This window comes from Hydra vulgaris, chromosome 02 (assembly GCF_038396675.1).
Source record: "Hydra vulgaris chromosome 02, alternate assembly HydraT2T_AEP".
Classification (NCBI taxonomy): domain Eukaryota; kingdom Metazoa; phylum Cnidaria; class Hydrozoa; order Anthoathecata; family Hydridae; genus Hydra; species Hydra vulgaris.
This window is the reverse complement of record NC_088921.1, coordinates 20,036,165-20,061,500: the sequence shown is the minus strand read 5'-3', so window position 1 is coordinate 20,061,500 and position 25,336 is coordinate 20,036,165. Positions and strand designations below refer to the sequence as shown.

Below are 25,336 nucleotides of genomic sequence, written 5' to 3'. Positions count from 1 at the left end.
ATTCTTTCATTATTTTTTGTACATCTATACCTTACCTTAAACGTGTTTCTGTAAAAATTTTTGTGCAATTTATTAGAGAGAGGGAAATTAATGATTAATTTTTTCCAATGTTTGTTGAAACATTTTTGCTGTACGGAGGATTGAACCAAATTATATTTCTATTTCTATTTCGCTTTTTTGCAACTTTTGTTTCAAATTTTAGCTCGAAATTTTTAAACCCGCTTTTTTTAAGAGCATCTTTATACACGCGTTTGGAAGAGTTAAAAATATTTTCATTAGAAGAGTTTTGATTTAGTCTATTGTTGATTATATATATATATATATATATATATATATATATATATATATATATATATATATATATATATATATATATATATATATATATATATATATATATATATATATATATATATATATATATATATATATATATATATATACATATATAAAGAAAAACAAGAATATATATATATATATATATATATATATAAATATATACATACATATGTAAAGAAAAACAAGAATATTAACATACCAGGTTTGTTGTTATTAGCTTCAAGAATTTTTTCCATTACACCTTTAAATAAATAAAACCTTTGTAATTGTTTTTAATTAATATACATACATATCTCTAATATACATATATATATATATATATATATATATATATATATATATATATATATATATATATATATATATATATATATATATATATATATCTAATATACATATACATATACATATATATATATATATATATATATATATATATATATATATATATATATATATATATATGTATATGTAATATACATATAATATATAATATCTAATATACATATACATATATATATATATATATATATACATATATATATATATATATATATATATATATATATATATATATATATATATATATGTATGTATGTATGTATGTATGTATGTATGTATGTATGTATGTATGTATGTATGTATTTATGTATGTATTTATGTATGTATGTATTCACATTATTAAAATCAATTAAATCATCATACATCAAAATTCATCAATAAAAAAAAAAAAAAAACTAATACTTCATCGGTTAAATAAGAATCCAGAAAATGGCCTACAATACTAAATCTTTAAAAAATTTTAAGTACCTTTGCAAAATATTTGTAACAAGTTTTAACATAAGCCCTATTTTTTTTTTTTTTTTACAGTTTATAAACTAGATATCAGAAATAATCAAGCATACAGCGTAAATATTCTGATCACATCCAAGAGGGTTCCAGCCAAAAAAAGAGGTTCCAGCCAAAAAAAATATCCCAAGCTTATATCATACCTTTCTGGAACCGTACTGATATTTACTTTCAGAAAAAAAAACTTTGGAAAAATTTTGTTTTTTTCGTGATCCAAGAAAAAAATGCGTTTTTTTTAAATACAAAAGACTAGTGTTTTCACTTATTAGCGCAATAAATATTTAATTAATCATGAGTTATTCCAAAATTGTAACATTTTTTAAAAAATTTTAAAGCTTCAAAATGTTCACAATAAACCGATTATTTATTTGATGGGTAAAATGTATTTATATCAATTATAGATACTAAGATATTCTGCAACAGTGATATTCTAATGTCAATACTAATTACTTGACAAAATGTAAAAATAAACTTTTTGACAAAGAATTTTACTCTATTTATGTTAAAATTATACTGATGCCTTGTGTAAGCAGAGCCGTAGCTAGGTTTCCCCACACACCCTAATCAAGAGGAAGGGTAGGCAGCAAATTTTGGGACATTTTTTTGGAAATTTAAGTGTTTTTTTTTCTTTTTTACTTAGAAATACCTGGTAGAAACTTGAGGCCTTAAAGACTGTTTTTTTTTTGAAAGGAGGAAGGAGGATGGGGTCAGACCCACTAGCCACAATACTGCGTGTAACCAAAACAAGTTTTTGTCCAAACTTAAACCAAAACACGTTTTTTCTCACTATTTAGTGCAGTAGTTCCATATATAAACTTACCTAATTTTTCAGGTATAACATCAGACTTGGGTTTAAGAATATTGTTTAATGTTTCTATGTTGTCTCACAGCTTTGAACGCTATCCTTCCTTGAACTATCTACTATCTATCCTTCCTTGAACTATCTACTGTGCAATTTTGGATTTTTAAACATTACTGCTTTTGCTGAAATGGTGCTTTTGTTTTAGACAGCATTTTATCACCTAGGTTTTTACAAATGTTTTGTATTTCCCAAAAAACTTTATATATTTTTTTGTATAACGTAACTTTGTAATTTTTTTTTTTTTTTAAATTTTACTTACTCTGTAAAGATTCCATTATATTTTACGAATTTGCAAGGATTGAAGAACAAAAAAATTGAATAAAAAAAAAGGATAAAAAATAAAAATAAAAAATAAAAATAAAAATAAAAAATGAAAATAGGTGGAGCTTCATTGGACAGAAGATTTCTGAAATAGATGTATCATCTGGCAGGTCTAGCGGAGAATTTTGAAAACAATTCTTGAACGCTGCCGCAGTGAGTCTATTTTAAGTAAGTGTTTTGTACTATTCTGCATTATCTCTAATTATTCCAAGTAATCTGAAAAAACACTTAGAATACATACAGGATAATTTTTTAACTGCGCTTCAGAAAATAATATTATTAATGGTAAATCTATTCACAAGTTTGTATGTCACAGACCATTCACGCCAAAATATATATTAGAGATACGAAGAAATACTTCCCTGTCGCAATCCTAAGTTGATCCATTGTCTGCTTGATTTTGTGGTGATTCTCTTCGACATCTTTAACAATAGCTAAAATGATGCTTTTTAACTCCTCCGTACTTAAAATTGTCATGCTTTAAATCCTCTTTGTATGATAATTCGGTCTTTGGTTCATTTACTTCACTTTGAAGAAAAATTTAAAAAAACTTTAAAAATCCTGTTCCATTTATCTAAATCTTTATAATCTTCAAATATCTGGAGATAAAATAATGGAGATATTTCTCTCTTTTCAAGAAGTTGATTGTTCAGCTCACACATTTTTGCAACACCCTAAGTGCTTTGTTTGCTTATCGATTTGAAACTCTTCTGCAACGTTAAAGAAACAACCTAAAGTTTTTTTTTATGTTGGGATTAAAAAACTCCTTAAAAATATATTTTTTAAAAAAATTTGACGATAACAAAAAAATTTATTAATGCATTTATTTTAACTTTTAATTATTTCTTATTGTGTAAAGATTGTTTATTTTAATTTTTTTTTGTTTTAAAACGATTTACTAAAAAAAAAAAGAACGAAAAAATTGAAAAAATGTCCCGCAAAAGATAATGGCTTATTATTAAAATAAAAAACTAGACCAAAATATAAATTAATAAATTTAAGGATTTGAAGTTACTAGCAAGCCGGCATTTGGTCCTAAAATGACGTCTTTTAAACTTCATTTTAGAACCGAATAAAAAGACGTTAAATGACGTCAGCCGGCGTTTGGTCTGAAAAATGTCTTCAACGTTTTTTTCAGACCAAATCCCGGCTAGGTAGATATTTGGGTAGTTACCGCAAATAAATCTAGTTACACAAACAACTAAACAAACCTTATTTGTGACAATTGGTTTTTATGAACGTTAAAGTGAATTTTTAACGACATTTTTAAAATAAAAATAATATTTTGTAAAAGCATCACTAAAAAAGGTTTTTTTAAAAAAAGTTTTTTTTGTTTTATATTAAAAAAATCATAAAGTAATACTGTTTAACAAAATAAACTAATTAAAAATGACGAAATAAAAAATGATTAAAAAATAAAAATTTGTTATAATCATTCTTTTTATTTATTAAATAATGAATATAATTAAAATTTATTAATATACATTCTATTTTTATATTAAACATTATTTAATATTATTTCTGGTCACACTTTAAATGATTATTTTGTAATGAGAAAGTTCCTCATGAAAATATGGAAGTTCAAACTAGGGCTGTCAAAAATTGTGAAAATGTCTGACCAGGTACCCTTTGATCTAGCCGGCCGGCACCCGTGTACCCGTTAAAATTTTTTTTTTTGTATAAAAACTCAATAAATGCTTTTTATTTAATGATGTCATTTATATATAGCTGTTCTTTTTGGCTTATATTTTACTTTAAGTGTCCAGGTTAGAAAAATATATATTACGGTTTAAAAATACTTGAATTTCGGGTGCCAAAGATACAACCCGTCAATTGACCATATACCCAGCAGTCGAGAAAACACGTTCTTATGGTACTTAAGTTGCAGGTATGCACATAATGTAATTATACTTCTATCTTCCAGGTTTCGAAAAAGTTTTTTCCGATAGACGTATTAAGAAACAAGTTAGGGAAGTTCTGATTTACGTGAAGGAAAAGATTGTACATAAGTATGATAATAATTATAATCGGGGATTAAAAAGTTTTTAAATCAGAAACTCAAATTGTTTTTTTAAAGTAATGTTGACTGTTTTCAGAAATCATATTGGTGGTAGAGAAATCGGAACTATTTGAATTTTTTAAAAAAGATCTTTAAGATCTTTTTTCACATACCAAGTTAATATTGTTAAATTTTTATATTATGATTAGCTTTTTTATTACTGTTATTAATTAACTTTATTTATTTTTATTAGTTAGCATTAAAAATGATTGAAATGCACGTTTTTTTTTTAGTGTTTTAGTTTGAGATTGTGAATTCTTCTAAAATTTAGGATACTGTTAAGGTAATGAATATACAATTTACAAGCAGCAAGAAACTATTGGATAAAATTTTAAAATAAATATGAATTAAGTTTAAAATTGTAAAAAAAGAAACTTGCAGTCTAACATCATATTCACACAATGTTTTAAAACCCGGCACATGATATTTAGTGATTGTAAAACAAATCTGTTATTTACGTAATAGATTACAGATTTTTTTTAAAGATAATAAGTGAAAAAAGTAATAATTCTGATTACGATTATAACATAGATAAAAACAAATAATGGGTTCTAATCTTGTGATTCAGGTCATACTTGTAGTTATTGGATTTAAAAATCATCACTCATAAGCAGGGGCGTTTTTCGGTCTTTAAGATAGCTAACTTCGAGACATCGAGCAAACTCCAAACATTAATATGTTTATACATATGTTAAATTAAGATGTTAATCCAAAAAATGTGATAATTAAAGCCTGGGAACAATAAAGCCCCAAAATTTTTGCCTCTCCTGCTCCACGTGAAAGCAATGAGTTGATAAAATATTTTTTGTATTATTCTCTACTAGATTTATATTCATCAATAAATTTTAAACTTAATAGTATAATATTTTAGCGTTCAAAAATGGACAATATAACGTTTGAACCCCCCTTAATTTTGGGGTTTTTAAATTTTATATGGTTATAGTTTTCGAACGCTGAGAGATTATAATATGAAACTTAAAATTTATATACTAATACAAATCTAGATGATTATAGTACAAAAAATATTTCATATAATTGTTGCTCTCATGTTTGGGGCAGGTAAGGCGAAAATTTGGGGCTTTTTTGTTCCTAGGCCCCAAATCATCACAATTTTTGGCAAAGCATTTTTATTTAACATAAGTATAAAGTATAGATATGACCGCATGTGTGGTCTAAGTTATAAAAAATAGCAATTGAACTAAACATATTTTGTCTCAGTTTGACCGAATTTAGCAAAAAAAAATTCCATATAAAAAAAAATTGATATCTCGTCCATAGCAACAACTAATATTGATTTTTTTGAATTATCTCGAGGAATTTGAAACTGCTTTTAGTATGCTAAAACCAAACAAAGCTAGTGATTTTGATAATATAAATAGCATTATAATTAAAAATTTAAACGGAATTATTAAAGACATTCTTTTTAAGATTTTTTCATCTTCAATAAGACAAGGAGTTTTTCCTGATCAACTAAGTAGCAAAATTTGCACAGATATTCAAAGAAGGAGATTTAACAAATGTTAATAACTAAAGCCCTATATCTGTTCTTCCAGTTTTTCGAAAACTCTACAAAGAATTATGTATAACAGAATTTACACACATTTTACTGACAATCATTTTTTATTTAACCATCAGTTTGGATTTAAAAAAAAAGACACGGCATGCTCCAGTTAACACGAAGTATCACTAAATCATTTGAAAAATCTGAGTATACCTTAGGCATCTTTTTTAAAAAGAGTTTCATCACCATGAAATCCTTTTTAAAAAATTCAAACATTACAAAATAACTGGAAATGTTCTTAAATGGTTAAAAAGTTATTTAAATAATCGCAAACAATTTGTATCCGATGGCACTCCTTCACCAATGAAATTGCTAAAGATTACCTGTGGTGTTCCGCAAGGATCAATTCTCGGACCTCTTTTTTTCTCATATATATTAACGATCTTCATAAAGTATCCAGATTAAAGATAATAATGTTTGCCGATGATACAAACCTATTTATCTCATAATAACATCTCTACACTGTTTCAACTTATGAACCTAGAATTAAACAAGATTTCTAACTGGTTTAAATCAAACAAATTATCGCTTGAAATTAAAAAAAACTAATTGAATTTTCTTTCATCCACATTTTGAAAAAAAAAAAAATTCCTAACTAAATGCCATCCCTTTTCATTTATAATCTCGAAATAATCAGAGTAAATGTTACAAAATTTTTAGGTGTTTATATTGATGATAACCTTACTAGGAAAATTCACATTGAAAATTTATGCAACAAAACTTCAAAAAGTATAGGATTTTTATATTAGGTAAGAAGCTTTTTGAATAAGAAAACTCTATCTCAATTATATTTCTTTTTTATTGACAGCCATATTCACTATGCTAATATTGCATGAACTAGTACCAACAAAAGCAAACTTCTCTTCATCGTCATCAGAAGCATATAGCATGTTTAATAAATTTTAATAAACGTTTTACCCATGTAAAACCTCTATTTGGAAGAATGAATGCATTAAATATATCTTAATGTTTATAATGTACCATGTTTTATGTTTTTATGTAAAATCAATTCTTCCCCGGTTTCTTTTCATAATTTTTATTTGTCAAAAGATAAAAATCAATACATAATTTTATTAAGCAGCGTTACTTTCAAACAAATTTTAGCAAGTTTTGCATTGCTTTTCGCGGACCATTTTTATGGAACAAAATAGTTTTAAAAAATTTTTCTAAAGTTTTTATTAAACAATGTAGCTAAAATTCATTTAAACGAAAACTTAAAGGATTAATTTTTACAATTGATGATTTTGTAATATATTTTAAATATAGATATATTTTTTGTATATTCCCTTTTTACCTTTTAAAAATTTATATATATACTAAGACTTTTATGCAATTTTTTTTAATAAATAGTATAATTTCAACGGACTTTTCTGTAAAAAAAAATTGTAATTATCTTTTTTATCTTTTACCAATATTACGCGAAATTACTTTTTTATTCTTGTTTTGTAATCTTGTAAACTTTATATTTTATAACGACATGTTGTTTAAAATGTAATAAGAACAAAACAAAACAAAACAAAGAGATTAGTAAGTCATTTTCAGCTTTAGAACAGCATGTTTTTTGTTTTGTTTATTGCACATGCAATACAATTAGTTGAGCTGAGCATATTTTATTCCAAAGGATGCACATTAGTTATGCCACTATATATATATAGAAAATTCTCTCTTATGAAATAGAAAATCTTTAAAACTTATATCTGAGATTATTAGTTACAATATATGAATATCAAAACGCGACATGCAATCAATAATACTCCTTCCGTTCCCAAATACTATTCCGAATCGACGTTTTTTTTTTGTTCCACGTTATTTATTAATTTAGATTTTTTTGGTGCTTCGCTCTATCTTATTTTTGTATATTTGTTTATCTACTCGTGCTTATATATGAAGTTATAATAAACTAAATCAAAAATCCATATTACTTATTGCTGAAAAAATTCAAGGGGTTTTCTTAGAACACTTTGTTCGACAAAATGAAAATTGGCAAGTTTCCTTGGTTGATTAATCAATTCTTTCCGATATGAGGTTGTTTGTAGCAAATTCCCCCATTGACTTTCAACATTGCTGACATACAATCTTGAAGCGATAAGAAAAAGTGCACCACCTTTCATTTCATCAAAGGTTTATGTACAAGGTTGATTATCTCATCAACATTGGAAGGGCTGTTACTGAAATATTTACTTTGTAGTGCTCTAAAATACCCCAAAATTAAGGATATTCGTATCTGGTCTGTTTGATGGCTGACAAATTAAACGGATATCAAACTCATCCTGAAACGCGTTCACCATAAATTCCGAATCATCAATGGCACTGTGCGGTTTTGTATAGTCCTGTTGCATAAAAATAGTTTGACTCCTTTCAATATGATTTCCTAGCCATTTTGAATGTATGACTGGTAAAAAATTATTTCAAAGCATGTTGCGATACTCAAATTTATCTACAACAATTGGAGTTGTAACTTGTGTTCCCTTACTTCGATTCTTACTGTTACTCTTCGCAGGCTCTTTCTTTACTAATGGCCAAATGCCAATTTTTCTATCAAGCCATTTATTTGTATGTTGGTATAAAACCTGGCTATATTTGTTACAGAATTAAAAACAATAAAGTCATCTATAGAGCATAAAGTGTTTAAAATAAATGGTATTAACTACTATTAAATAAATTATTACTGGTAAACAGTTTTTAAAAAGCTGTTACTATTTTCTTTTTTCCACTAAAAACGATAACATGTAATTAGATTTTTAACTTTATAATTCATTTTTAACAAATCGGAACAGTATTTTGGAACAAAATATTTAGTATTAGTAATTGCTGTAACTGGTGTGTTGAATATTATCGGAATAAATTTTTTATAACATTATAGAAAAACGTCTATATTATATATAAAAAATGTGTTAAATTAAAAACACAATAATTCTTTGCGTTGGATGCAATTCCGAACAGTATTTTGGAACAAAGAGAGTATTTGTTTTGTCTTCTAGCGCTCCTATTATCTTGGCACCCGGGGCGTACGCACCCCTGTAGAAGATGAAAGCCAGAAGATAAAAGCCAAAAAAAACAACATAATGAGATTTTAATTACCAAAACTTAACAATTTTTTTTATTGATGAGGTACATAATCAAATATCAAAGTCTCAACAAGGATTTGTACATTACAAAGGCTGTGTTAATAGAACTGGTGAAAATTAAAGCTTGTGAAATAGAAAACAATTTTATTTTTAAGAAGTCTGTATTTTTCAATTTTGGAAACACTTTAGTCTTTCTTGACCAAATATACTCAAAAAATATACTGTCTATAGCCTATTTTTCATCTACTGTTGACTATTTATTATGACCACCCATGATTTTTTACATTCTCAAGTTTCAAAGTCTATTATTTTACCCTTTTTGCCTCTATAATAGCAAGAACCTTTTTGGCATGCTTTTGATGCATTTTTTAGTTCTTCATTATGATTCCAGTTGTGAGTTTTTCTTTTTATTAAATAAACTTTATCTGTAATATTTTCTTTAGATATTTCCTTTTTTAGTAGCACCCAATTATTTTCTATAGGACTTAGGTCAAGAGAGTTTCACCTGGACCAAACCATTCTTCTAATTGCGGCGGAAATTTTTGTTCCATAACTTTTTAATATTGTAACTGGTTCATTATTCCCTTGACAATATTGTGCTTTCTTATCCCCCTTCCACATATAAATGACCAGGTCGTTACGTTAGGTCATTTGAATGATGCAGTCCAATTAGTATATTTAAATTTTTTTCTTTTTATGTATTGAGCCTTCTTTGTTAACACTTGGAAAGTACTCTCGTCGCTAAACCATACCTAAAAATATTATAGAAGGGTTGTTAAATAAATCTTTAAAGTTTGATGTAAGAAAGTGATTATTTTAAAATAACTTAAATTAATTTTACTGATTTTCGATCATTTTTAATTAAATTCCTGTACTTTTTTTCCTAGTCCAGCCTTTTTGGAATCATTTCGAAACTCTGGATTTAAAACTTACAACGAAAAGATTATAATTAAGATGACATCATAAAAACTGCTGTCAAATGCGCCAATGTTGTTAATAGCAAAAAAAAACACTAATTATATGAGTTAAATCTTAAACAAAAGATTAACTTAATAATGAATAAGGAATTTTTGTTCTTCATATGAAAAAAATGAGATTAAATTTCAAATTATTCAAAATTCATAGGTGGCTATAATAAATTCTCACACGACTGTATATGCATTTTGAATTGAATTTTTTAACGCAAAGGCAAGCCATGTCGCAAGAGGTGTACAACCTTAAAGTAAACTAAAATATATTTAAAAAAATGATTGTAGGGCTAATCTAGAACAAGAGCGTCTATCGGACATACATGTTGTAAATGAACTGAATACAACTCTGTCGTAAGATAACAAAATAATAAATAAATTTTGCTAGTAAAAAAAAATAATGCTTTCAATATTATTTTCAAAGAACCTGTTTATTAAGTCTAATCAGTGGATATTAAATGTATTGCGTAAACGTAATTTAATTCAGATACGGATCATGAAAATATGGAGCTAAAGTAATTAGAAATAAAGCTAAGGTATTAGAAATAAAAACACAGTCCTTAACTTACGCTTATAATCAGTGCTGTGGCTACTAGGACTAAGGCTCCCCTTAAATCTATGATAAGGACCCTAAAATCTTTAAAAATTTTCCATTAGATATTACTAAAAAAAAAAAAGAGCTCAGTACGTTTGCAAAACGCACCCAAAATTTGCAAATGAGCACCTACATTTGCTGGGCTTTCTTTGCCTATTTGCTGCTGTACCCCGGGCATCATAAAAGCTTCATAGCGGCCCTTTCTGATTGTAAAAGATTGATGCATATCCTCCACATGCTGATGCACATGATTTACACACACACTAGGCTCGTAGATGTCATTTACACAATTTAAAAAATATCATCTCATCAACTATTTAAAATATTATAAAATATTTTAAAATTATAATTTAAGCCATTTTTAAATTTATTTTTTACATATTTTTACTTCTAATATAAATACAACGCAAAGTAAAATTTCGAAGATATATAAAATTGAGACTAATTTAGAAAAAGCAGAGCAAATATTTTATTTAAAAAATAATTATTTAAAATTATTATAAACTGGTATAGTTTTTGCTATTTAAATCATATAAACTGCACAAGTCTGGTTTTTAAGTTTAAGATTCAGATCTGCTCAGGTTAAGGATTATCACGATTGATGAATCTCTATCAATATGCACTCCATTCAAATGCTGACATGTTTAACATGCTAATACAATTCTTTTATTTTTAGAGTCTTTTGTTTGTTCATATTTCATTTCCATTATAATAGAGATGCCACGAATATTCGGACGAATATTCGGCAACATTTAATTATATTGAGGGCTCCAACCTGCTTTGTTGTTTTGCATAAGTCAACTACTCTATGGGAATTTATAAATAGGTTGTGTCACAGCATACATTATTTGTTGACTGATACACCAAATATTTTAACTATAGTTATGGCTAAAAGTTTCATACTCTTCAAACCATTCAGAAAAGTTCAAAAATAACCAGCTCAAGTATATCTTGCACTTCTGAGGTAATTTCAGAAAATGCTTTAGATTGAATTAGTATAGAAAACTCTACACTTATAAAAAATGTTATTTTCACGACAACCTAAACTTAAAGGATGGTAAACCATACTTTAGGTTCAGGTTGTCGTGACTTTAGTGTGAAAGACGATTAAACGAATGCCTTTTTTATTAAGTTGCCGAATATTTGTGACATCACTACATTATAAATTATCATTTCAACATAATTTTTTACTATTTAAATTGTGCATGCAGCACAAGTCAGATCTCTAAGTATGACTTAAAGATCTGATTTGTGCAGCATGCACAAGTCAGATTTTTAAGGATAAGATTCATGTCAGGTTAGGTTTAGGATTATGATGATTATCCTCCTACTGGTAACATACAATCCAGTACAACTTGCCCCGTGTCCTGCTACTTTATTGGGTTTGCTTCCCTAAACAAGGGTTAGGTAAGATAACTCTGACTCTTGGTTAAATAAAGCCTAGAGATAGTGTCTCGATAAAAATACTCATCTTGGGCGGATGTAAACTGCAACAGACTACTGTCTCAACAGCAGTTCCTTTACAGAGGCTGATTTCATCAGCATCTTTAAAGCATCAGACTATTCATAGTGCTATGTTACGCATGGATAGCTTATCAATTGGCCAATTTTTTGTGAAATCAGGTTTGAATCCTCTGGCCATTCTTTGATGTACTTCCGTTTAGCGCCTCACTTTTTTTGTGTTGCACTCACATAAGGCTGCACTCTTTTCAATGTTATTTCTGACCAAATCAATAAAACCCTTTCTGGTTATCTACCAGCTAACTTTGTTGTTGTTGGTGACTTCAATACTTTTTTCACTGAAGCGCTTGGCTCTAGTACCACTGATCCTGTTGGCAATAAAACTCACAACTTTTGTCTTTCTCTATCTCTTGCTCATATAATTAACTTTGTGACTTTTATTCCAGAAAAAACTGATTATTCACTTTCATTAACTGATTTGTGTATTGTCTATGACCTTCTTTTATGCTTCTTTTTATTGCAAATGTCTTGCAAAAAATGTCTTTCGTTAAGCTCCAATATTCCTAATTTACTAAGTCTTGTATTTTATATCAAAAGTTAGTTTCTAGAGGTTTTTGAACAGTGTCATTAACAAAGGTAAGTCTATACATTCCATCAAAAAGCGATTATACAGAAAGTGTGGTGGATGTAATACCTCTACTCCCCTTACCCCTCCCTTCCCCCCCAAAAATAGCGATGTTTAAGTTATAGTCGACTTTTTAAGATATTTAGTTCGCTAGTCGGGTATTTGATACATTTGATTCGGGTTAATATAGTTTTGAGGATCCCTCACCTCTTGTCACATCGCCTCTGATTCCATGTCCAATACATAGGCTAGATCTTACTACCTCTCCTAATAATAAAACTGAACTATTTGCAGAAAACATTTTTGAAAATTTATCTCTTGAATTTAAAGACCACATTCTTCCTCTCATCTCAGAAAAAAAAAAGTTAATTTATAGTTAGACATTCTAACAATAAATTATTCGGCTTTCTTTGTTATTTCTCACTTAAACTCTTCTAAAGCTTGTGCCAACTGGAAAATAAAATCTGTGGCTCCAATTGTTGAACTTTTGAGAATATCCTGATATTGCAACTATCGTCATATTAGTCTCCTCTATATTATTAGTAAGCTCTTTGAGTCTTTCATTAACAAACTTTTAATATTTTCTCTTAAAACTTACTCTATGACAATCAATATCGGTTTTGATTCTCTCATTCTACAGCTAGCTTGTTAACTATTGTAACTGAAAGGTTTAATAGTGCATTAGATGGAGGCAAAAAGGGCTCTTGGTATTGATATATTAAAATCTTTTAGTAAAGTATAGCGCACTAGTCTTCTCCATTAGCTTGCCTCATATAATATGTATTGGAAGTTTTTTACGTCATTGAATCATTCTTTTCTTACCAGAAAAAAAAAATATATATATAGAAGTTCTGATGTACCACAAGTTTTCACATTCGGTTCTTCATTACTTCTCACCTTTATTAACAATCTTTCTAACAATCTAACATCTGAGGTTGCTCTATTCGCTGACGAAACAACTATGGAATAATTATGTCGTCAGTTGCTAACACACATATATTGGGCCAACTTATGTATAACCATTGCAACCACAGCTGCTATTTCGCATAAATGAGTTGAGGTTCTTTCCCGTCTTTTAGGTTTTCCCGATTCTTACAACTTACAGTTTTTTAGTTCTTTTATTAACCATTTTCTTGCACTTGAACAATATTTTTTGTTTTCTGGTAACTCACAACTTTAATAATAGTTGCTTTCTGTTTGGTTAGAAAAAACTTGTTAAAAAAAAGTAAAGTTAAATCAGTTAGAAAAAAATCAAAGAAGTTACAAAAGCATATGTCATAATAACAACTACACTAAATTAAAGGCATATGTCAAGATAACAACTTAAGATAACAACTTCTAAATTCGAGAACAAAGTGTTTTTTTTTACAATACATTTTTTTAAACAATGTTTTTAGTTAGTTATAATTGGTTTTGATTGTTTAACCAAAAATTAAAAAGCAATTTTTTATTAAAAATTTTTGGCAAAATTTTAGATAATTTAAAGTACCTTATCTTTGCAAATACTTTTTTTTACCAAATGTATAAATATAATTAGTAAAAATAATAAATTTAACTTATAGTATAAATATTAAATATAATTTTATTGAGTAGTCATTTATATTTTACTTTCTGTGAATTATATAAAAGTTTCATACAGTATACAAATACTATTTACTTTTAGTTCTTGCATTTGATTTGGGATCCTTTTCAATAGGTGCTGCTCCAGTATCATGATCTAAAAATAATAAAAATTATAGAAACAATATTGGTATGTCTATATAAAATGCTACGTGTAAATATCTCAATTATAAAAGACAAACGAATTATCGCAATATTGATAAAACTAAATGAATTCTTTTGCATCCTCTTATTAAAAAACTTATTTTTCCAATTGATATGCCTATACTTCTTAATGATTATACACAATGATTTAATATTCCATCCTTTTCTGAAAAAATTTCAAAGACATTAAATTTGAAAACACAATAAATAATAAATACTAAGAAACAAACAAAAAAAAAAAACATAAACAAGAAACAAAAAAAATATTTTAAAAAAGTGGTCAGGGTTAAGGTTAAGTTAAGTTAGCGCGGAGTTCATTGCCGGCAATAAAAGTCCAAGTTATTGGCCTCCTCTGCGGATAGCTGCGAGCATCTTAGAAAGCGCCACTCAGCACAGAGGTTGCAATAAGGTCGCATATATTGGGGTAGACGACATTGATCTCACACATAAATCGGTTTAGGTCTTTCTGCGGCATCGTAAAACTGTGCTTGTTTTTTCACTTTTCCCTTTTCTTGGCTAGAAGTCTGCCCCATGACTCAATTTGATGAAATAATAAATAATATTGTATCTAACACTAAATATAGATGTTGCTACTTTCTTTGATGTCGTTTTGCTGCAGTTTACTTAAGGTTTGTTACAAAAGGTTTGAACTTCATAGTTTAAAATTTTACCACATAGAGAGTTGAATTTACCAGAGGTATCAATTCATTTACGATAAATGTATTCAAATATAAACTTTATTTGAGCTTAAATGCAGTTGTTACAGTATACAAAATATAAATGCACATTAAACACATCAAAAATATAAATGATTAAATTAACTCATCTAAAATATTTTTAAAAGTATATTTTAAATTACATATATGGTACTTTCATTGAAGATGATTTTAAAAAAGTCTTTAAAAGTGACTAAAATTTCTAAAGCAATATTGATAAAGGAAGTATTGATACAGGAAGTATTGATACAGGAAGCATACACTTTGTAAAGAACAGGATGTCGGCAATCAAAAACATGAATCAAAGGTAAATAATAGTTTAATAGATTCTCTGTATTTTTCCATATCTTTGAAGGGGGTTACCCCATTACTTAGTTATATATAAAGTCATACTTTGAGCGTAAAAAGCGTTTGAAGCTTGTAAAAAAGTTTTATTTTTCTTATTTTTAGATTTTATTGAGAAGGTCACAAGATATCTTTTTTGAAATAATTAAGATGGGTTACAAGAAGTGTCCCGTGGGACACTTCTTATAACCCATCTTGCTTCTCTTGCGGCTTAATGCCCAGAAAGTCAACAAGACTGCAACTATAGCACAAAATAAATAATACAAAAAGGTGGATTTCTACTTACAGGAAATTTTCGTTGGAACGGAACGAAGAAGATACGGAGATAAAAAAAAAAAAAAAGAAAGATAAATGATACTATTCCCATAAAAATTGTGCATCTCAAATTTTTTTATTACATGATTGGATAGTTTTTATTTCCGTTCTGTGGAAAATTTACTCGAAGTGGAAACCCAACTTCTCAATACTTAATTTCAATACTAAAAAATAATATTAAATAAAATACAATAATTTTAAAGTGTAATACTTGAAAAAAATGTCAAACTATATTGAAGTAGCCAAACAGCTGTTAAAACAAAACCATTTTATAATACAATACATCTTATAATCCAATTTATAAATTCATTTTACCCATTTTATAATCATTATATAATCCAATACAAATACATTTTAAAACCATTTTATATTTAATTTATATATATTTTACATTTATATATACAATTTATATTTAATGTATACATTTTAAATCCATTTTACCATTTTATAATCAATTTATAATCCAATATATAGGCGCTTCTTTTTTCCCCTCCGTAACAAATAATATCTATATCTAATTTTTTCCAATTGTTTTCAACTTTCCGTGCGTCTATGCAACGGGTGCTGGATCTATCAATTGATACAGTTCACACTCACAAATTATCTTGCATACAATTTCCTTTGTTGCAGAAAGAAAATTTTCCAAATAAAGCATAAAGTTCTCCTGACTCAAAAGTATCCGGCCTGTTGTGTATTTCCAGTTTCACCATTTTTACCCACCGACTAGGTACTCTCGTTAACATATTAGTAAGATTATCTTTTGACGATATCACCTTTACGTCAACCTTCAAGTTATGATTGTCAAACTCCCAAAACATGTTTACTCGTATTAATACGAAGCATGTTTACAGTATTAATGATAAATTAATACGAGACTACAAGCATCACGCAACCAAGCGCACACCGGCAAGTGGCTCACAAATTTTCCACAAATAGAAAACACCGTTCTTTTCAATAATTTTCGCTAAATTTTGTCCATTTAATTTTTTGTCGACTATATAAGTTTTCCTTCGACCTTTTTAATCGTCAAGCGAAATACTCGCGTTCAGTCAACATCATCTTTACTTTTTAAGCCGTAAATTAAAAAACACTTTCTTACCAAATTCTTATCAACAAAATTATCATCCTCTATAACAATGTCCTTTTACTTACTTTAGTGTCTTGTTCGACAATGGCGTTCACTACAACTTTATAACCGTTTGTGCCTCACTGAGTCCGAATTTAAGCTGCTCAAGAAAATAGCCTTTATTCTGAAACCATTTGATACGGCCACAATGTCTCATCCACTTTCAGCCGGAGTTATGTTTTGCGTAGGTCAATGATTGCTTTTCTGTCACTCATTCGCCTCCACTGCTTCAATTTTTCCACACAGACGTCTGAATATCTTGGGAATAACTCGATTAACTAGTTAGTTTTTCTGCAGTCCAACACCGGCCAAACTTTATTTTTATTCCGTTAAACAAATCCAATAAGGGGTAGCTAATTTTTTAGAAGTCTCATCATATGTTTATTGATATCATGTCATGTTATCAATAAACATCATAGTTTCATACACTCTCTTACTTCATTCTCGTACTTGTACAACTTTTTCAAAACAGCGTACTTACCCTGAACTACTTTAAGTACAATGTAAGTGAATTATTTGCCGTGAAGTACGAAGTACTTTCCCCTGAAGTACGTGAAGTACAAAGAAGGTGACTTCTTCTAGTAGCCGTATTAAACTCATTCCAAGCATTGAATCTGCTCTTAAAATTTAAAGACTTGCTACTAAAACTTGATCAAACATGTGCATCCGATTGACCTCAACAAAAATTATCTTCGATCCAACGCATCATTGTATTTTTGTCAAATGTTGCCGCTTTTAAATTGTTGGACAGCACAAGTCGATCATTAAAAACCAATTACAATTACAGGTAACGTTCTTCCTCTCCCATTCAGTTCCTCACAAGCACACTTCGCAGCAACAGAAGATAAACTCGACGCCAAGTAAAATCGACGTCTTGCACATTTACATATATATATATATATATATATATATATATATATATATATATATATATATATATATATATATATATATATATATATATATATATATATATATATATATATATATATATATATATATATATATATATATATATATATATATATATATATATATATAAACACGGAAATAAACACATACTGAAACTTTTTAGACCCTGTGTAATAAGAATAACTAATATATAAAGTATTTCACGACCAGAAGGTAATACACAGTTATTGCAATTAGTTTAAGACAATCTAAACTACTGCGTATAGAATGTAACAGGCTCAACAAAGAAAAACTTGAAAGTCAGCAAAAGGATCAGCCCTTTAGTTTTGCCATCCGTAGTGGTAGAGTCACACGCATTGGTGGAGTTTGGGACTCAACCCTTGGAAAAAAGTTATGATCCTAGACACGTTAAAACAGAATTAAAACTTAAATTAGTCACCAACAGAATCAATAATAATATAAAAATGATTATCAATAATAAAAAAAACACAACACTTTATCTTAACAATTTTAGTTGTTTTTATACAAATGCGACCTCGTTAAACGCAGAGAAACTTGCCGAGCTGCAAAGCCTTATTCAAACTTCAAAAGCACCACGAGTCTTGTCTTTATAACAGAAACATGGTTTAATGAAAACTCTATCTTTAATCTCACTAATTATATCACATATAGGCGTGATCGCATTTTTACATCTAATTAAGTCGAAAAAAACGCTACTCTGGCCTTCTTATCGCAGGAGATTTTAACCTTGACCATACCACATGGCATGATAACACAGCAATTACCACAAACTCACTAGCTGAAGACTTTATTGAAACATTTGATTCAAATCATTTAACACAGCATGTCAATTTTTATACTTTTCAATTGAACTCTATATTAGGTCCATCTAGCACTCTAGATCTTATTTTAACTGAGTTATCTCAACGTATATTTTCTCTTAAAAGACATTCTCAACTGGGGTGCACTAAAAAAGGACAAGCTCATTTAATTCTAACTTGGAATTTTGCTGTAGAATCTTCAAACCCTCCTAGAAATCGGTTTTCTTCATCTCAACAAGATTTTAAAAATGGTAATTTCGATAAACTAAACATGTATTTCAAAGATATTGACCAGGTTAATCGTTTTAAAAATTTAAATATTATTGATTGTTATAATGTATTCCAATCTATCTATATTGAAGGATGTAATCTTCAAATACCAGCAATCAAATCGAATTATTCTGTTTTACACACACCTTGGATCACAAAAAAAGTAATCTCTGCTATAAAAAATAAAAAAAAACTTTATTATAGAAGCAAAAACCCAAACTGGCTTCTGGACACTAAACTATACAATGATAGCTGCAATAAAGTAAAACAAACTCTAACTCATTCTATTGCGCAATTTGAAAAATCGATATCCGAAAAAGCCAAGGCAAATCCAAAACTTATATATAGGTATATAAACATAAAACTTAAAAATAAAAATCAAACAAGGTCTATGAAAGAGCCAAATGGAAACATTACTTTTAATGAAAGCCATATAGCTACGATCCTTGACAATTACTTTTCATCTGTTTTTACTCCTTTAAGTTTGAGTTAATCGCTGTCAACAATTGAAAAGCGCACATTTTCTGTGATTGATGAGGCGTCAGTTTTGAATAGACTTAATGAGAACTGCATACAAGTGTTACTCTCAAACCTAAACTTGCATAAACCAGCAGGCATAGACGGCATTCACCCACACGTCCTCAACAAATGTTCTTCACCTCTGAACGTGCTCATTACCTACATATTTATAAAATCTATTTGTGAAGGTTGAGTCCCAGCCGCGTGGCTGGAAGCTAACATAAGACCGCTTCACAAGAAAGGATCTAAACCTGATGCATCAAACTACAGACCGATTTCCCTAACTTCTGCCTGTTGCAAAATCCTAGAGCGTATTGTAAAAGATTGTTTAACCGAGTATCTAAGTGCAAATAATCTTTTATCTCAAAATCAGCACGGGTTTGTTCCAAAAAAATCAATCATTACCAATTTATTGGAAACTGTCGATCAGATCTCACACTTAATGGCAAGAGGCTATAGAGTAGATGCTTTATATCTAGATTATGAAAAAGCGTTTGACACACCTCCTCATGATCTTATGCTCCACAAACTTTCTGGTTATGGTATCTCTAATATGCTTCTTAATTGGATAAATTCTTTTTTTTCTAAAAGAACAAAACAAGTTGTAATGGGTTCCACCATTTCAGATTTGTTACCAGTCACCAGTGGTGTCCCTCAAGGATCTGTTCTAGGACCTCTTCTATTCATCTTTTACATTAATGACATAACAGACCTAGTTAGCAATCCAATGAAGTTATACGCTGATGACAGTAAAGTTATTTCCACAAATTCTACACCTGAGAGCCCAGCTCTGCTCCAGATTGATATAAATCACATTGTGTCTATTTCACACAACCTCAAATGGGATACAAACGTTAAAATAATATCATCAAAAGCTAATTCTGTCCTTGGTCAACTAAAGAAATCATTTATTTATAAAAATGCACAAGTTTAAAAGAGGCTCTGCACATCGCTGGTTAGACCTCACCTTGAGTATGCTGCTCCTGTGTGGAATTATCTTTCTGCACACAAAGTTGAAAAACTTGAAAAAGTCCAAAACGGTGCCACCGAAGCAATTCCATCTCTCAAAGCGTTATCCAGTGAAGCCAGATTAGCACACCTTCATCTTACATCACTAAATGAAAGACGCAATCGATCTAATTTAATATACAACTTCAAATTTATAAATAACTTAGAAAATATTTATTGGATTAACTCATAAATTGGCTATCCATCTGTGCGAATAACTAGAGGACGCTCTCATCGTCAATACAAAGAGTTCTTTAATGCTTCTAACCTCAATAACAATATGCGTGCTATTTCTACTAGACTCAATTTCTTTCCTAACAAAGTAGTAAACCGATGGAATTCACTCCCACAAACTGTGATTGACTCTCGTCATCTTAATGAATTTAAAAACCGTTTAGACAAACACTGTAGCCAGCACTAGTATTACAGTTAATGTACCGAATTGCTGCTACAGCTCATTGTCTACTGGCAAAGAGCTAAAGGGTTGCTACCCCTTTCAAGCGACATATTATTGTTCGCCGCAGCTTATCATTATTATTATTATTCTTATAATATATATATATATATATATATATATATATATATATATATATATATATATATATATATATATATATATATATATATATATATATATATATATATATATATATATACTCTACCGACATTTTCGAGTCTAAATTATACTTTAATTAAAATGTTTACAAAAACTAAATTTTATTACACATTTTTGATCAATAGTTTCCAATTTTAACTTGCGTTTTCTAGTTGTACTCGTACCAGTTTTGATTTTTCAAAATAATCAGTTATTCAGTAAATAGCCCACTGTTAAGAAATAGTCTTAATAATACCTTTACTAGAGTGACAATTAATAAAATTTGTGTGTGTTATACTTTTTTGTAGAAAAAAGAAAAATAACGAGCACAGAATTTTGATATTTATAATTTGGCAAAAATTGTCTAAAAATTGTAACAAAAAAGTGAAAAAATGGGTAAACAAAAGGAATTAAAAATTGCTGAAAGATAAAGAATTCAAGTTTATCAAGGTTATTCACAAGTCGAAATTAAAAAAAAAATGAAAATTTCAAGATGTTGTGTCCAAAGGACATGACATAGACACAAAGAAATTAGTAAGAATGCAACTAGAAAATGTACTGGAAGGCCTAAAAAAACTAATAAATTACAAGATAATAAAATAAAAAAGAATTGTTTATCAAATAGAAGGTACACCGCCGAAAAAATCAGGTCTATGTACAATCAATTTAATGATCTTAAAATTAGCACTTCCACTGTGAAGAATCGATTGAAGAAATTTGGCTTGCATGGGCGTGTAGCTGCTCGTAAACCATTATTAAGACCAATTACAAAGACAAAAAGGCTAAATTGGGCTAAAAATCATTAACACTGGTCAATTGAAGAATGGAAAAACGTCCTTTGGACAGATGAATCAAAGTTTGAAGTTTTTGGTTCAAAACGTCGTGTTTTTGTGCGAAGATTACTACTATTACTAGATCATAACAGAAAATAACGTTACCTAATTAAAGTTTCTACTGCCATTTTGACGCTAAGCTATTACAAGATATTAATTTTTTTTAGACCAGAAATAAAAAGGATTTTCTACTGATAAAACTCTGTTGATGAAATACTTTAAAATACTGATTTGACAGTAAAAACCAGTTTTGTTTTTAAGGCAAAGTAAGTTTTAGGTTGATCTTACATACTTAGTAATAAATGTTTGTTCTTAAGATTCTTAAGGAAAAATGATTTTAAGTTCGAAAAAATTAACATAGTATAACAATGATTAAAAACAGATGCAATCTGACATTGGCGGATCCAAACTATGTTATTAAGAAAATATCATATAGCGGCAGCATCCTAAAAACAAAACTCCAGACAAATACCTTGAAGAAACACTGTTTCCATTTTAGAAAACCCCATAAGGACCCTTTTACAATTAGCAGTAATGAAAATAAACTAAAAATAAGATTGTTATGTGCATAAGCAAACATATCCTAAATGGTTGCCAATGGTCTGGTTAGAAAAAAAAACCCAAACGGACACGTCAAAAAAAGAAACAGTGCAATAGTGAAAGTACCAAAAAGATCCAAAAAGCCTCAAAAAATTCAAACATAAATTTATTTCCAGCTATATCAACAACAATTGTCTTCATGATTAAAACTTGCGCGAACCACTTAATGCAGATTCTTGTAATCAATTAATGTTTCATCAGAACTTTCCAGTTAACACCATTTAATTGAATGTCAAATGTTTCACTTTATTAGAATTGATGAGTGTGAGAAGGTATTATCAGGTGTCGACTGAAACTAAAACGTAGCTTGCTTAAACTATTCCATTTTGCAATAACATCTAAAAAGTTTCCAACTAAATATAACGTTTTTGAAACTCGTTATATTTAGTTGGAAACGTAAGATTTTAATTGAAAATCTTACGTTTCTCAATTAAAATCTGCTAAATTCCAATTACATATTGCGTTTTTAAATAACAACTTTTATTTTCTCAGTTACATCTGAAAAAAATGTAGAATTTATACGCTTAAATGACTCGTAGGCATACGCGCGCGTTAAATATATTTTTAATAACAAATTTAAATTTTGCTGGACCAAAAAACTCAAAACAAACTTATCATTTGTTTATATCTGATGGTTATATATTTTTTGACGATTTTTTGTCTTTCTAATTCAAAGTGCAAACATGTTTAAGGCTTCGATAAGATTTTTATAAAGTAAAACTTATAAATAAACATGAAATGCGACAAAAAAATTAAAAACAAACTTACTGCATAAAAAAAATAAAACAAGCAATCCGCTAAAAAACGTTATGTACGCTTCTTGTAACATCTTCAATCCTCCATATAAAATGTTTTCATTCGGTTGACAATTTTTGAATTAAAGGAAATTTTCAAAAGAACTTTGTTCACAAATCTGCGCATTATACTTTTTATGGCTTATTTTAAATTTGTATTAATGGCTTAATCTGCTTATTCTTTTCACGTTTTTTTTTAAAATGACTTTACATTCAATGTATTTCATCTCTGTAAAACAACTTCTCTATAATATGATTTTTCTTTAAACTCGTCTCTATTATAAAATTTTTAAACCAGCTTCAAAAACCTTTAAATTGCTTTTTTTAATAGATCATTATGATGAAATAACAGTTGACGAGTTTTTTTTCTTCATGTTTTTTATGCTATGTTTAATATAGCATAATGAATCCTCACACTTCTTGTCAACTAGAAAAGAGCTCTTGGGGTAGGGGGAAGCTGTCCTAAAAGGCGACTTTACAAAAGTATTTTTTTTTTGTAAAAATATAACAGTACTATAACGCAATCTAATATCTAAAAATATAAAGTATAAAAAACTAAAACATCTAAAAACACAACTGCTAGCTCTAATAGATACAAAAGGGCAGTGTTACAACATAATACAATGAAATACTGAAACGAAATTTTTGGCTGAAGCAGTTCTAAAGAATGCAATAAGTTCTATTTTTATGAAACTTACGTCTAAATAATTGACGTCTTAATAATTGACGTCTTAATAATTGACGTCTTAATAATTGACGTCTTAATAATGACAATAATGACTTTATTAGCTATTGTTATCAACTTTTTTTTAAAGTTATGTGATAAATTGATTAAAAATTTGATTAAAACAGTTATTTTAAAATATTTATAAAAATATAAATAGTTAATATAATGGTTTTAGTATAATAATTAGAACTAGCATTCCAATTTCTAAAACCGTTCTAGAGCTCTTGTTTAGATGACTCAGAGTAAGAATTCTAAAAAAAAAAACGAGATTCAAACCAACCAACAACTTCAAAGGTTGCCTTATCCTAAATGAAATTGAAACAGATTGCTATTTTTAATTTTATTATCGGGGTTATGTTAAGTGCATCTCTTCATTTAGTTTAACGGGAAACCTATCTCAAAAGTTTTTAGAAATCTTTTTAATGTAACATTTAGCTTTTTTTATTATGTAACATTTTTTGTTCCAATTCTCAAGCTAAAAAAAAATTTGATCAAGCTTTTGTCCTTCTGATTTGCTAGCACAAATAGCTAAAACTCGGATTGCTTTTATGCGAAAATAAAAAATATGAAGAAAGTAAAAAAAGTAAAAAAGAACAGGAATCAGGTAATGAAGGTAATCAGAAAAAAAAGATCATTGAACAAAGAGAAGTCAATTGTTATTACCAGTAAATATTGTGAGCCCTATCCCTAAACAATAATAGCTTATTTAAAATATCTTCTTTTCTAAAATAGCGAAATCTTTTTACTCTATGTATTTATTCCCTAAGATGATTTTTGACAACAATCCAGCTATTAAACATCAATCTAGTTAAAGACCTAAGCATGAATCTCCTTAGTTTTTATGAATCAGATATAATTAGCGAGCGTATAATTATATAATTAAATAACGCTGGCTCTCTAGCTTTACTCCTAGTTTACATATACTTTTCAAATTCTAACTTGATAGATTTAAAAAAGTTGGTATTGTTATATTTCATTAGAATTGTTTTATATCTTAATCATGAAAAATTATAAAGAAGTTGAAGATAATGTTTTTGATTTTTAAGTACAGAATCGAGTGAGCATTTGAGCGGCGGTGGTGCAGAGGTTAGCGCGCGTGCCTCAAAAGCTAGAAATCCGTGGTTCAACGCCACCTTTGGTCAAGTTTTATAACATCGGTAAGGAAGGAGGCGTGAACTTAGTTTCATATGCTCTTCCACGGTGTTCTATTATAAGACTGTGAGGATTTCTTGGGTATCTGTGATGTAAGGATTTCTGTGAGGATTTCTTGGGTATCTGTGATG

General features: G+C 28.4%; 1 protein-coding gene across 1 annotated transcript in view; it reads right to left on the bottom strand.

Annotated features, from left to right (window-relative positions):
- LOC136076809 (hatching enzyme 1.2-like) overlaps window positions 1-23,455 on the bottom strand; it is a 73,022-nt gene extending 49,567 nt beyond the window's left edge. The window contains exons 1-3 of the mRNA XM_065790281.1: window positions 23,301-23,455; window positions 14,366-14,425; window positions 539-580 (exon numbers count right to left, since the gene is read on the bottom strand). Of these exons, the coding sequence (XP_065646353.1) occupies window positions 539-580; window positions 14,366-14,425; window positions 23,301-23,361 (163 nt within the window). The 5' untranslated portion in view covers window positions 23,362-23,455. The remainder of the gene's footprint in view (window positions 1-538; window positions 581-14,365; window positions 14,426-23,300) is intronic.
- Window positions 23,456-25,336: the final 1,881 nt, after the last annotated feature.